General features: G+C 36.6%; 1 protein-coding gene across 1 annotated transcript; it reads right to left on the bottom strand.

Moving 5' to 3' along the window:
- Nucleotides 1-949: 949 nt before the first annotated feature.
- On the bottom strand, nucleotides 950-13,917 carry CLEC9A (C-type lectin domain containing 9A). Its single transcript, XM_036458034.2, has 6 exons — nucleotides 13,783-13,917; nucleotides 11,507-11,587; nucleotides 5,286-5,432; nucleotides 4,054-4,193; nucleotides 2,717-2,838; nucleotides 950-1,447 (listed from the first exon to the last, which is right to left on the bottom strand). Exons 1-6 carry the CDS (start codon nucleotides 13,871-13,873, stop codon nucleotides 1,315-1,317), a joined length of 714 nt encoding a protein of 237 aa, XP_036313927.1. The 5' UTR covers nucleotides 13,874-13,917; the 3' UTR covers nucleotides 950-1,314.
- Between the last annotated feature and the right edge of the window lie 604 nt (nucleotides 13,918-14,521).

The raw sequence follows: 14,521 nt of genomic DNA, 5'->3' as shown, positions 1-14,521 counted from the left end.
GAAATTTATTCACTTTAAAAGAGAAATTCTCTTCAGACAGTTGCTGGCATTTTACACATAAACTTTATCCTTCCAATACTCCTGGGACATGAGCAGGAAAAGAGATAACTTTAACCTGGAATACAACATAAGGCAGATGCCTAGAGATGATTGGCGATTTACTACAAATAATAATAATAATAATAATAATAATAATAATAATAATAATAGAATAAAAATAGCAAGCACCTACACAGTGTCAAACGCTACCCAAGGCACTGTTCTTAGCAACTTACATATATTAATGATCTAAACCTCAAAAGTATTTTGAAATAAGTTCTCTTATTATTTTACAATAGAGAAATGAAGGCACAGAGGGATACAGTTAGAGGTGCTGGAGAGCTACCCTTTGAGAGTCCTTTGATTTGTGAATTGTGGGGATGGTCAGTGAGAGGAAGAAGGGAAGCCCACAGCTCTCCTTCACCAGAGACAGGCTGGTATTGGCAGGCTGACTGTCCCTTCCATTTTTGTGAGTGCTGGTAGTTTATCTCTCTAGAAGAAATCCACAGTTCCAAACAGGGCACTGTCTTACAGGCAACAGATATCAGCATCTCTTCCTTCCAATTTGATAGTCCATATCCCGGGCTCCTAGCCTACCAGTCTGATAAAGATGCATTGGAAATCTATTAAATGCATGAAAGATGTGGCAGCCCTGACTGGTTTGGCTCAGTGGATAGAGCGTCGGCTTGTGAACTAAAGGGTCCCAGGTTCCCAGGTTTTATTCCAGTCATGGGCATGTTCCCTGGTTGAGGGCAAATCCCCAGTGGGGAGTGTAAAGGAGGCAGCTGATTGATGTTTCTCTGTCATCAATGTTTCTAACTCTTTATCCCTCTCCCTCTCTGTAAAAAAATAAAAATAAAAATAAAAATAAATCAATCAAATATATTTTTTAAAAAGATCTGGCAGACAGTGAGTTTTAAAGTCAGCATTTATTTATTTAAAAAATTAGTCAGCTAGAACTGCATCATCTCCTTAGTGACATATATTTCTGTATAGAGTTTATGGTCAATCTAGATTAAAAACAAAAACAAAACGACAAATGGAAGTGATTTTCTTCAGTTTGTTTTCAACCTTTCAGGGTTTTATCTTCTGTAGTCTTAAATCAATTTTATTCTTGGCAATTTGAACACTGTCAAAAGGATGTCTGTGAAGCATGCAGGAATATTACCCATGGTAAATGCAAAAATAAGTTTTGAGTCCCACGTAGCTAGTTTAGCCCACATAGAAGTTCACTTCTGCATTTGCTCGTTGGCATTTCTTCGAAATCAGCTTCTTTCAGGCAGGGAATCTTAACGTGTACTTCTCACAGATAAAATATTTCCAAGCGGTACAGTTAGTGGGGAAAAGAACCTTGTCTCTGAAGTATCCACAGAGCTGGTGAGTTGATTGGGCTCTCTTTATTGGTAACCTAAAGAGAAGAATCAGTATACCTGAGGTTAGGTATGGGGCTTACAGAGGTATTCTTGTGGGTAATTTATGAGAGGTGTGTAACTTTTTGTTTTGTTCTATTTTGTTTTAATATATGGCACCCTCCTATAGTAGTTTTGCCCCCCTTATTCAAGAACAGAGCTGTTTTCTCTCAATAAAAGTATGTTAGCGCCGAAACCGGTTTGGCTCAGTGGATAGAGCGTCTGCCTGCGGTCTGAAAGGTCCCAGGTTCGATTCCGGTCAAGGGCATGTACCTTAGTTGTGGGCACTCCCCAGTGGGGGTGTGCAGGAGGCAGCTGATCGATGATTCTCTCTCATCGATATTTCTGACGCTTTATCCCTCTCTCTTCCTCTCTGTAAAAAATCAATAAAATATATTTTTAAAAATAGTATGTTAGCATAATTCGAACAAATTGTATATGTAAGCATAGAGATAGGCTCTAGAGTAGAATATCTACTCTAACTCTTAATTCTCAAAATACTAAGGGACTCTATTCTGTTCACCAGTTTCTCTATGGTCTATTTGAAAAAGCTAAATATGGAAAATCCTTAATAATTACTATAGTCTCTTTCCCTTAGCACTCTCTAGTTATTAAATTTACAAAGGAAAATACATTAGATAAGTACATAATATTATTCAGATTCTTAGATGTTGATATAAATGTTCTAGAGCAGTGGTTCTCAACCTTTCTAATGCTGCGACCCTTTAATACAGTTCCTCATATTGTGGTGACCCCTAACCATAAAATTATTTTCGTTGCTACTTCATAACTGTAATTTTGCTATTGTTAATCAATCATAATGTAAATACCTGTGGTTTCCAATGGTCTTAGGAGAACCGCTGCTGTAGAGCCTAAGACCATTGGAAAACACAGATATTTACACTATGATTCATTAACAGTAGCAAAATTACAGTTATAAAATAGCAACGAAAATAATTTTATGGTTGGGGGTCACCACAACATGAGGAAATGTATTAAAGGGTTGCAGCATTAGAAAGGTTGAGAACCACTGTTCTAGAGTGAGGCAGTAAAGCTGAGAAGAAGGCTGAGAAGAAGGAAAGAAGAAGGTTTAGAAGCCATGAAGCTACGCTTAAACTACTCAGGCTTGATTTCAATCAAAAGTCTATGAAATGATAACGCTGGGTATGTGTTCTGGAGGACATCTCAGGTATAAAATAAAATGAACATTTGAATTTCCTTGTGTATTTTTTTCTTGAAACGTTGCGATTTTCCCCTTAGATACTTACAGGTCAGGGGATGGAGTGGAGCCATCTTGCCAAAGCCAAGGTTGGCTGGGTCCATCCTGAGAAAGCCCCACCCAGTAATCCTGGCCACTTTTGATCTTTCTCAGGCTGCCAGCGATGAAGTCCTATAAGAAACAAGACCTGGTGATGAACTGAGGGTGTGGGGAAAACAAAACAAAATACCATGAAATATAAAGTGTGCCAACTTTCCTAGACAGAAATGAATGGAACTTTAAAGCTGGAGAAAGGAGGGAGTGTATTTAAAAGAAGACATACATTTCATAGAGTTTATTTTCTATTGCCTTATGATCAATGTAGTGTTGAAGACCATGGGAAAAAATAGGCACCTGGTATTAAAATTGTTTTAACAGATTTAGAGTTTGGCAGAGCTATTTGTCAAACAAGGTAAGAGTTATACCTAATCCTCATTATCAGAAGTAAAGTATCCTTGGCATCAATATGTAATACCTTGTAGATCATTCTTTCACAGTATACTTCAAAATGAAAAATAGTTTGGAAGATTCAAGAAACAACTTAACTATAGGTATATTTTTTGTTAAAGGAAATATTACTAATGTTGTCACCAAATTTGCACAGAAAACAATGAAAACCCATAATTGTAGTAAATTAGTTCAAGTTGCCTTGCTTTACTTTACTGCATATAGTTAACACATGTTCCCTCATTTTTCTTGTAAAAATTACTGAATATAACTGCATATACTTAATAAAGTCAGAAATGTGTAACCATGAATTCTATTTCATGCATATATATATATATATATAGATGGAATGATTTCAGGAAAACTTCATTGTTTATTTAAAATGTTAGTAAACTGGGTTTAATGTTAATAAAACAATTTATTTAGCAAATGATCATTTTCATACATCTTTCCATTTCATGACAGTATCTCAATTTTTATATCTCTGATTTTCTTTGATAGTTGAAAAAAATATATAGTTTATTATTCTTCCCTACAGCATTAAAAATAATAAACTTAAAACATATATACAATGATAATGTATTTATATTTTAAAGTTGATTAGCATGTCACAGGATGGTATTTCTTTCACTCGTTCTCATCTTTGATTAACCAAGGACATAGAACTCTCATCTGCTAAGTGACTTCAGGATAACAGTTCTGTTTTTTGTTTTGCTTCTCCAGTTAAAAGGAACACAAATCATATTAATTCCCACTTTATCCCTTTTAAACCTTTACTACAACAAATATATTACTGTCATAAAATATTAAGGGATTCTATCTTATTTACAATTTAGTCCTTTCTTTTAATGGGTAACATGGGATTTTCAGAATGATATGAAGCCATAAAACAGTGTTTACCATTTCTTCTTTGCTCTCTATTTGTAGAAGATGAGAGCCCTCCTTCAAACAATCCTCTTTACTATTTTTCCAAATATTCCAAGTTTCGAAGACACGGTAGCAACTATTTCCATTCTGAATCCAGTTGTCTGGACAAGGAGCTTTGAATAAAACATTTTACTTTATTAAAGTGATTACAAAAATATTAGAAAAAACATCTCTCAAAAGAACACCTTGAATCACCCACCCCCAGTGAAGCTGACCACTCTAATTGAATGGGCCATATGTTGTAGTACTTACCAATTTCAGCTTCTCTGAGGCTCGCTATAGTAATATTTATACAATAACTTTCAAGTACAACAGGTCTCTAAATTAGTTTAAGATAAAATTAACTTGGAAATATCTTTTTTCAAATTGTTCCTCTTCTATAAGAATTGATATGATTATTCTATTTTTATAAATATCTCCTTTCCTTAAGTTTATCTCATTTATACTCCTTTTTTTTTAATTTTTTAATTTTTTTGCTTATAATTTCCTATCTGTTAATCCTACTGGCCTAGTCTAGTTGGAAATGTATTGGACCATTAGGCAAGTTGAGTAATAAGCCTCAAGTTAATGCTTAAATTATGAGAGTTAAACATGAAAATTTTAACTGCCCCCATTGGAGGGACAGAAGCCAAGCTGGCAATTGGAGGGGCAAGACTGGGGCTGAGCCAACGATGGGAGGGAAGGAGGAAAAGCAATGGAAACATATCCTCAGGTGAGGATAAAAAAAGAAAGAAAGGAATGTCCTATCCTATGAAAGACACATCTTGAAAGTGCCTAAAGAATGTTGTCATTTTTTCATGGTGAAGGGACTGGAGTCCGTGTTGATGAAAATACCTTGGCGGCTGTGGTGACTGGCAGTGGCTGCAGTAGTGGGGTGATGGGGCTGGTGCCTTCCCCTGATCAGCCTGGTCGCCTCCCACTGGGAGTGGGCCTAAGCCATCAGTTGGACATCCCCTGAGGGCTCCCAGTATGTGAGAGGGGACAGGCTGGGCTGAGGGACCCCTCCCCAGTGCAGGGATTTTGTGCACAGAGCCTCTAGTACAGAAATAAGATTGAACTAGTGAGTGGATCAAATGATGTCTCTTCTATTATAAAATGCTGACTACAATTTTGCAGAAAATAAAATAAATATCACTGATTTGCACTGCAGGGTTGGTGCATACATTCATATCTGCAAAGTGAAAACTTATTTTTATATCAGTTACCTGATCTGAAAGAGTTTTGCATCAAGGTTTGGCAATATCTTATCTGGAACTCATGGCTTGTCTTCCACTGTGTGAAGTTCAACAGCGCTCTCTCTTGTTGCATGAGTTTTTCTTGCTGCTTCTTTGCAATAGCTGACACCTGGAACACTTCAAACAATAGCAATCATGTCTACCAAATTCCTGACAACGTATAACAACCTTCAACACAGATGTTAACACAACTACCAATTACTGATGATACTTGTGACATTAGTTGGCATTATTTTGTTTTTGTTTAAAAATTTACATTGTTTAAGAATTATCTACAATTCTATGCTGAACACCTAAAAATAATAAAAAATAATATTGAATTTAAGCTGTAATTGAAAAATAAAATTTAAAAATATATATCTAAAGAAAATGTGGAGAATTTTTTGTTAATAAAATTAATAATTATTGAAAACAAAACAATTTATATTGTTCAAGAATACAGACTAAAAAGGATATGCAGCAAAAAGCTCCTTTGCTACTCGTGTCTTTGTATTCTCCCAATTCTATTCCTCTAAAGCAGTCAGGCTTACCAATTTCCTTTTTATTCTTCCAGAGGTTTTTTGACTATTATGAGCAAATGAACATAAACTGCCTTTCCTTATCTTTACACAAATGGTAACAACCTGTTTACATGGTTTTGCACCTTTTAGTACTTAAAATATATTTTAGACAAAATTTTATGTCAGTACATAAAGAACTTTTTCATTATTTCGTTATAACTATACAAGAGTCCATTGATGTATCATGATTTTAGAAATTTTCTATTGACTTTTAGACTATTATCTTTTGGCATTACAGAAATGACTACTGTAACAAAGAACCTTAGTCATATGTAATTTCACACATGTGCGAGTATATTTTTAAAATAAGTTGCTAAGTCAGTTTATGTGCATTTATTTAAACTATATTAGATACTCCCAAATTACCCTCCATGTGCAAATGGCATCTTAATATCATTTGAATTTACACTTCTCCTTTTATTTTGATGTTGAAACTTTTTTTTTGCATACATGTAAATGAAAGTCAGTTGTATTTCTTTTTCTTTTAAAAAAAATATATTTTATTGATTTTTCACAGAGAGGAAAAGAGAGGGATAGAGAGTTAGAAACATCGATGAGAGAGAGTCATCGATCAGCTGCCTCTTGCACACCCCCTGCTGGGGATGTGCCCGCAACCAAGGTACATACATGGCCTTGACCGGAATCGAACCTGGGACCTTTCAGTCAGCAGGCCGACGCTCTATCCACTGAGCCAAACCGGTTCCGGCATGTATTTCTTTTTTTAATGAAGCGTATAATTATATCCTTTGTGAATTTTTTCTTTGGGTTTCTAGTTTTTTCCTTTTTGTTTCTATGAGTTCCTCATTGTGCAGGAGGGCTAATTGAGAAGGCGTAGAATGAGTCTAAGCTTTGCTTCTATAATAAAGTTCCTGCATGGAGCTGATCCCTGTACAAGGCATTGAACACTAATTAAAATGTAGCTTTGTAGCCATTGGTCTGAGAATTTTCTTTGGAGAGATTATACTAGCTGGTCGCTCTTGTTTCTTTCTTTCTTTTTAAATATATTTTATTGATTTTTTTACAGAGAAGAAGGGAGAGGGATAGAGAGTTAGAAACATCCATGAGAAGCATCAATCAGCTGCCTCCTGCACACCCCCCCACTGGGGATCTGCCTGCAACGAAGGTACATGCCCCTGACCAGAATGGAACCTGGGACCCTTCAGTCCACAGGCTGATGCTCTATCCACTGAGCCAAACTGGTTAGGGCAGCCTTGTTTCTTAATGACAAATGATTGATGATTCAACCCTGGTTACAAAGAGACCCTGAAAAGTCCCTGCTGATGAGCCTGGTTACCGTGAAGGAATGTGCCTGGGTGGTCAGCAAAATATCAAAATTTCCAGCAAGATTTGGGGCTCCCTGGTACCAAGGTGTTCTAAGTACACATCAGTGGCTCCTGAGTCAAGAGAGAAATTGTGTCCCGAAAAGACCTTGCAAGGAAAGAAGAGGGTGCATGTCTGCATCTGGCCTCCCCAGACCTCTTATTGTAACAGGTGTCCTTATGTTAATACTGTTGTTAAATTGTACCTTCTTCTTGTAATAAACTGTCAGATCGATCTGAAATGCTTTGACTTTGGGGATCACTGTCCTACACGTCTTCTGTAGCAACCCCCAGATGGCTCATAGTTATATCATTTATTGACTCTTTCCTCTCCATACTCTGTATTTGCCATCCTTCACTTACTGCAAATTTCCATCCAAGTATCTGATTATGGGGTATTTCTATTGTTTTGAGGATATTCAAGTTATCTACTTATCTTTTCATATATCAGCACCACATGATTTCAGTTACTTTCAATTTTTACTTTATTTTAATATCTCATAGGGACAGCCCTTCTCTTATTTTCAGATTAGTTTTATATTAATTTTTGCTTATTCTCTTCTTATAACTCTGGCTAGCTTATTAAGCCAGTTCTTTTTCAAATATCATGTTATAAAGTACCTATATTTCCCTATATAATTAAATATTTATCCAAGCATGAATATTGATTTTCTTAATCCTGTTTTGACTTTTATAGAATTTCTTGAATCGGCGGCTTCATGTTTTTAATTAATTAGGGAAAATACTTATCCAATAGATCTTATAATTATACTACTTTCTTCTACTTTTGGGTTTATTATTGCATGTACACTAGTTAGCTCTGCCTCAAAAAAGGAGGCTGAGCTTTAATTTTGCTGAGTTCCTAATAGTGAATATTGTCATGAAAAGGAAGTTTGTGTATTAAAAAAAAGAAGCAATTTGCATTTTTATGTTGTTTGTCTCCCATTTACTGGTCAACATTCACAATAAACTATTTAATTGCATATCTGCGTATGCTGACCTTTCTTAGTCTTCAACATTGCTACTGCGAAGGAAATGCTAAAACCAAGAGCCCTGGACTAGAGAAAGCAGATGCTTATGCCCCATCCATCTCCCGATAGTACAAGTAACCCAGCTGTCAGTGGCTTATTTATTTTCCTTCTGCACAAAAGGCTGCATCTCACGAGTAGGGAGTAGGATAGTGGTGTTATTTACTTTACTCTATTAATAACCTGGCACATTGAAACAATGAAAAATAATAAACTTCCTTTCAGGACTTTGAAGTATTAATCTACAGTGTTTAATTTTGATGACTATCTTAGGTTCACTATATTTGGGAGGTTATTGTTGCTTTGCTTTATTACTACTTGAAGAGCTTGTACCACATAAAACGGTAATAAAACTTAGAAAAGGAAATGAGACTTTTCTTTAGTTTCCCCCCAAAGTGGGAAGGAAGGTACTGCACCTTTATTAGTGCTGGGGTTATAATTAGTTTGGAACCAGTAAGGAATAAAAGATTTAAACAAAATAATTACCTGGGGAAATATGGAACAACATATTTTTAGGAGGAAATAAAAATACTTGTTGTAGGCCTGGCCAGTGCTGCTTAGTGGTGAGGGTAAAAAAATGTATTTGTTATGTTATATGTTTTACCTAACTGATGAATCAGGAAAATGAAGAATAGTAAAAACAAATGAAAAAAATCTTATTTCTTAAAAAATGGTTTGCACTATGGAGTTTTTAAAATAGTAAGTCAATTAATATAAGTAATGTGGTAAGAGAAAACCAGAAAACATAAAATGGTAACATGGAAGCAAGAAATTACTTCCACTTATCTTTAAAATTACCACTCCTTTAATTCCTCCTCCTTCTCCGCCTTGCTTTATGGTATCCCATAGTGAATTAATTAAATTTCATTAATTTAAATAGTCCCTTAATAATAGGCATTTGAGTTTTGTTTAATATATTGCACTCCCTATTGCTACACATGCAGGTTTATCTACAGGAAAATTTTTCAAAAGTGAGATTTATGTGTCAAAACCAACCAATATGAGTTTGTTAGGAACATGACTGTCTTTGTTATCTAAACAGATTTTATGAACTATGCGAGAAGAAAAAGTTAAGTATTCATTGGAGAGCAAGTTTTTGAGGAAATGTACAGTATGCTTTCATTAACATATGTATTATAGTATATACTACTTGCTTTTCAGTGATATAAGAATTGCTGATTGCAGAGGATAAATTATTTTTATTAATTTTTGATACATTATCTTATATAATAAAGATCTAATATGCAAATTGTCCTCTCAGGAGTTTGACCAGATGTTCGCTATGAGGGGTGGCTCAGAACATGGCAGGTGTTAGCATTGCAGTGCTGGCAGTGAACAGCAGTGGAGGCACTGCTGGCTCCGATGGGCCCTGATGAGAGTGAGACTGTGGTGGGATGGTGAGTGAGCAGTATTGGGCTAAGGCAGGAGTGAGTCAGAGGCCCAATCGCTTGCTAGTCTCCCTGCAGATGGCAACCAACAGCAATGGCAGGGGGCGGTGCAGCTGCTTGGCTCCAAGGCACTGAGGGAGCTGGGTGGGGGGCTCAGCCCCCATTGATTGCCCTGAAGGTGGGATGGTGGAGGAGGTGAGGGGGTGGCGCCAAGCCATGGCTGGGTGCCAGGAGGGGCTGTTAGGCTGGCGGTGCGAGCTAGATACTTGAGGGACCTCACCTGTGCATGAATTCATGCACCGAGCCTCTAGTTTTTATATAAAAACAAATTCTATATCCTGTTCACTTCAAAATGTTGCATCTTCATTTAATCTTTTTTTTAATTGAAAGTGTTCTTTGTATTTTTTTTCATTTTCTCACCCTAAGTAGTTTACAGCACATCATTGACATTTATTATATAGAATTGATACTCAAACCACAGCTGTTGATATTTGCAATGTCAGTTAAATACAGCCTATTTTTTAAAAATATGGATTCTTATAGTTAGAATAAAACTTGGCCATATTTTTACAGAAGAAACTAGATTAATATGTTAATTAACTGTTAGTTCTCTTTCAACTCTGCAAATCTGCTTCCAGTATATCTTCTTTTAAATAAAGATTGGCATTTGATTTAAATATGTTTATTTAAATATATATATTTAAGCATATATATATACAATATAAAGCACAGAGAGAGGATGAGATGAGATAAAAGCTTTCTTGAAGTTCTAATATTTATCCTAGGCTATGAAATTTTATTTGGGGAGATAGACAGAGTAACAATTACTTTTGAGCTCCTAGTAATTATTAAAGCATTCCTTTCAGAACCACCAGGAAAATGAACTCATAGCTGAACTGATTCAGGTCAAGTTTCCTGTACTTTTGTAGAAGCAAATCTGAGCCCTTCTCTTCCTCATTTCAGAACTCATAATTCTCAGTCACCAGCTAATGCCTCCTAGGGAGAGAAATGATTTGCCAAAGCATGCAAGAGAGAAAAATCATCTAGACAATAACCTTCATCTCTGTCTCAGCATATTTCTTGGAGGCATGAGTGATAATAAATTTTCTTAGTCATTTTTGTGGAACTTGCAGCTCTGTAATTATTATATTACATAAAAAATGCACTTGCTAGAGATGGAAACATTTCAAATTTGGAATAAATAAATGTGATTAAATATGGCCCAAATAAAGTTCTCGGGCTTATGTTAAACATTAAATTGCTCTTTGTCTAAACTCAGGTAGGGGTGTCGAACTCAATCAGAGAAGGGGCCAAAATCTAAAATCCAGCCTAAATCACGGGCCAAATGGTTTACTGAACAGTCATAAACTGTAATTGTGATGGAAACGCAGCGGAGTGCAGTGATGACAGGGCGGTGCGGGCCACATTGCAAGGCCTGGAGGGACGGATTTGGCCCGCGGGCCTTGTGTTTGACACATGTGGCAAAGCGAAAACTCTTATTAAAATAATCTGCACAAGTTTAGAACAAATGCATATTAGGAAATATAGAGCATTTCCTGAAATTTTTCACATGCTAACATGATTCACATAAGTAATTATTTACATTATTTTCTCCAAAGAGACTCATAGCTTTAGATTTGAGTTAAACACCATGCCATTGAACATTAAAAGTTATAACAGCATCCAAGGGCTTAGAGTGTTATATTAAATCAATGTTCCATAAATTACTTTACAAAATTATTATGTTTGACATTTAGATGTTTGTAATTGATTTATTTGTCCATTTGTAAACTACAAAGTTCTATTCATTATAACATACAGATGCAATTGCATGTCAAATGACATGTCATATATAATACATACAGATTTTTGAAAAGATATTCCTTTTGTACTTACACTTAATACCCAGGAAAACGGAGGCAGTTAATGAGCCCACGCAGAAAACACAGGCTATCACCATCATAAGACACCATGATCCTAAACAGGGAGTAGGGACAATAAAATTGAGTTAGACAAAGTAGGTGAGAGGGCCGATGGGCCAGGATGAGACTAGACTGAGTGAAAGAAGGAATTAACCTTCGGCATTTCAACCACAGAATTGTTGACACCATGTAACTGTAACAGTGAGAAGAGAGCTCCAGCTCTTTGAAATGCAAGTTATAATTGGGAATACATTTGATTATAAAAATGTTAAATGAAACTGGCATTTTTAAGAACATGCTTCTTCTACCTTTATATGTATACATGATGCCACAACCAGACTAACTAGATATATGTATTCTTTTCCAAAATATTTTTGAGATTGTCACAAATCAGGCAGCAACCTTTTATTTTTGAAAGCAAAGGTAATAATACTGGTATGGTGCATCTCCTCACCCCTTTTTAGCGTCACTTGAACATGATTGGTTCAAAAACATTTTTTAAAATGTATTTTTATTGATTTCAGAGAGGGAGAGAGAGATAGAAACATCAATAATGAGAAAGAATCATTGATCATCTGTCCCCTACAGATCGGGCCAACAACCTGGGCAGGTGCCCTTCGTGGGAATTGAACTCAGGACCCTTCAGTCAGCAGAACTCTATCCATGAGCCAAAACCCATCAGGACCAAAGACATTTCTTTTTAAACATATAATTTTGAATGAGGAACTTTTTTCCCTGAGGTAATTTTGCAACTATTAAGGAAGAAAACAAGAAATATTTTGTAACTGGTTGTATTCTCAACACTAATCAGAGAAAAATAGATAAAATTTTATCTTTGTATAGTGGGTTAAGCTGAATAATATACCAGCCTAAGATCCCTTGTGTTCAAATCCCTGGAACCTGTAAATGTTACCTAACGTGGCAAAAGAGACCGAAGATGTAATTAAGTGAACAAATTTAAGATAGAGAGCTTATTCTGCTCTTCCATCTGGGCTCTTGTAAGTGAGGGGTAGGATTTCAATGGGACAGAGTGCAGTGCGATGTTGGAAGCAGACATGTTGCTGGCTCTGAAGAATGAGGAAGAAGCCCTGAGCCATGGGAACGCAGCTCTCAAACTGGAAAAGAACAAGGGAATGGATGGTCACCTGGAGCCTCTAGAGCAGTGGATCTCAACCTTTTTAATGCTGTGACCCTTTAATACAGTTCCTCATGTTGTGGTGACCCCCAACCATAAAATTATTTTTGTTGCTACTCCATAACTGTAATTTTGCTTCTGTTAATGAATCATAATGTAAGTAAGCCCAGTTCAGACTTCTGGTCTCTAGTCCTGTCAGGGGTCCTCAAACTTTTTAAAGTGGGGGCCAGATCACGGTCCTTCAGAGAGCTGGAGGGCCGGACTATATGAACTACTAATTCCTACTGTAACACCTCGGCTGCGCTCACTGCCCAAAAAACCTGGCGGGCTGGATCAGACTCCTCTGCGGGCCGCATGTGGCTCGTGGGCCGTAGTTTGAAGACCCCTGCAAAGTGAACAAATTTGTGTTGTAAAAAGCCCCTGGGTCTGTGGTAATTTGTTACTTCAATAATAGGAAACTGATATTAAATATTAAACTTAATAAAGACAGAACTGATTACTATAGCAGACAGCTTAAGGCTGTTGAGATTTGACGAGTTTTTCAATGTCCATTTTCCCTTTATTTCTTAATATTTGTCAGACAACTTGCAAAGAAGTATTTATGCAGAAACTGAAATAATAAAAACATGATTTCCCCCCACTTCTTTTCTAAATCCAGGAATTCTTTTGGGGAGAGAGAGAGAGATAGAACTACACATTTGTCAAGTCCATTGCTCTTTCCATTTCATCTTTACTTACTACTCTTATTCTTTATTTCATTAAAATATTTTTATTGATCTCAGAAAGGAAGGGAGAGGGAGGAGAGATGGAAACATCAATGATGGGAGAGAATCATTGATCAGCTGGCTCCTGCATGCCCTGCACTGGGGATAGAGTGGGAACCCAGGCAAGTGCCCTGACCAGGAATCTAACCATGAGCTCCTGGATCATAGGTCAATGCCCAACCACTGAGCCACTCTGGCCAGGCTATTTCATTTTCTAATGTTAGCATAGCCTGCACATTATTATATTCTAAAATGGGTTACCTCATTTAGAAAAATCACCTGGGCTCAATATGTAATGGGAAACAAAACACACACTGCAAAGTCTTGGACCAAATAATAAGAGCAGGTTACCTGAACATTTGGTGGAAGACTGATGTTTCTGGGAAGGGTGTGGTGTTGGAGTGTCCCACTGAAGAGAGGTATAGAGTTCTTCATCCTGCATGTCTGAGGGGCTTTGAGAGGTGAGGCAGTCCGCACCAGAAGCCAAGACAACTCCTTTTGTAGTCAGGAGCAGATTGGTGAAAAGAACTGAAATTGGCTATTTTTACACACCAGTTGGAAAATATGTTGGGGTTTAAGGAATAGAATAATACATCTTCATCCAGAAAGTAGAAGTTTATGAAGTTTAAGGCATAGCACCACTTGCTAAAGAAGGAAATGAGAAAGGAACTGAACTCAAATGGCCAATGACAGAACCTGCGATTGGCCTGTTTTGTGAGATGTAGCAGATGTTGAAGGGGATATCACTGAGTTGCTGTTAAAATGAAAAGAAGTGCAAAAAAAATGTATAATACTTACATTTGTTATAGGACACAAAGCATGGGAATGACCTAGGCAGCAAAGATACAAAGGTAGCTCACTTTGGGCAATCCAGGATTAAGGAGTCGTCGTCCATCACTGTGCATCCTTAAGTAAGAAAGCTGGGAAGAGATTGCATCCCTAAAATAAATTTGCACACTGTGCTAGGCTAATGCAGTTGCTGTGAGAAGTGAATCTCAAAATACCAGTTCAACACAATGAAAGTTTATTTCTTGCTCACATAACATTCTAGCTCCAGTAATTTTGGTTACTGGGTAGTTTTCATTGCAAT

Source organism: Pipistrellus kuhlii, unplaced genomic scaffold, assembly GCF_014108245.1.
Source record: "Pipistrellus kuhlii isolate mPipKuh1 unplaced genomic scaffold, mPipKuh1.p scaffold_m20_p_3, whole genome shotgun sequence".
Lineage (NCBI taxonomy): Eukaryota > Metazoa > Chordata > Mammalia > Chiroptera > Vespertilionidae > Pipistrellus > Pipistrellus kuhlii.
This window is presented reverse-complemented; position numbering and strand designations above follow the sequence as displayed.

What these genes read in the sequence shown, in the direction of transcription:
- CLEC9A (XM_036458034.2), bottom strand. Translation starts at nt 13,873, where the DNA reads ATGCAGGATGAAGAACTCTATACCTCTCTTCAGTGGGACACTCCAACA. An exon ending in CGTTTTCCTGGGTATTAAGT is followed by an intron (nt 5,433 to 11,506) that starts GTAAGTACAAAA and finishes TATTGTTTGAAG; the next exon opens with TGTTCCAGGTGTCAGCTATT. An exon ending in GCAAAACTCTTTCAGATCAG is followed by an intron (nt 4,194 to 5,285) that starts GTAACTGATATA and finishes TTTTATTCAAAG; the next exon opens with CTCCTTGTCCAGACAACTGG.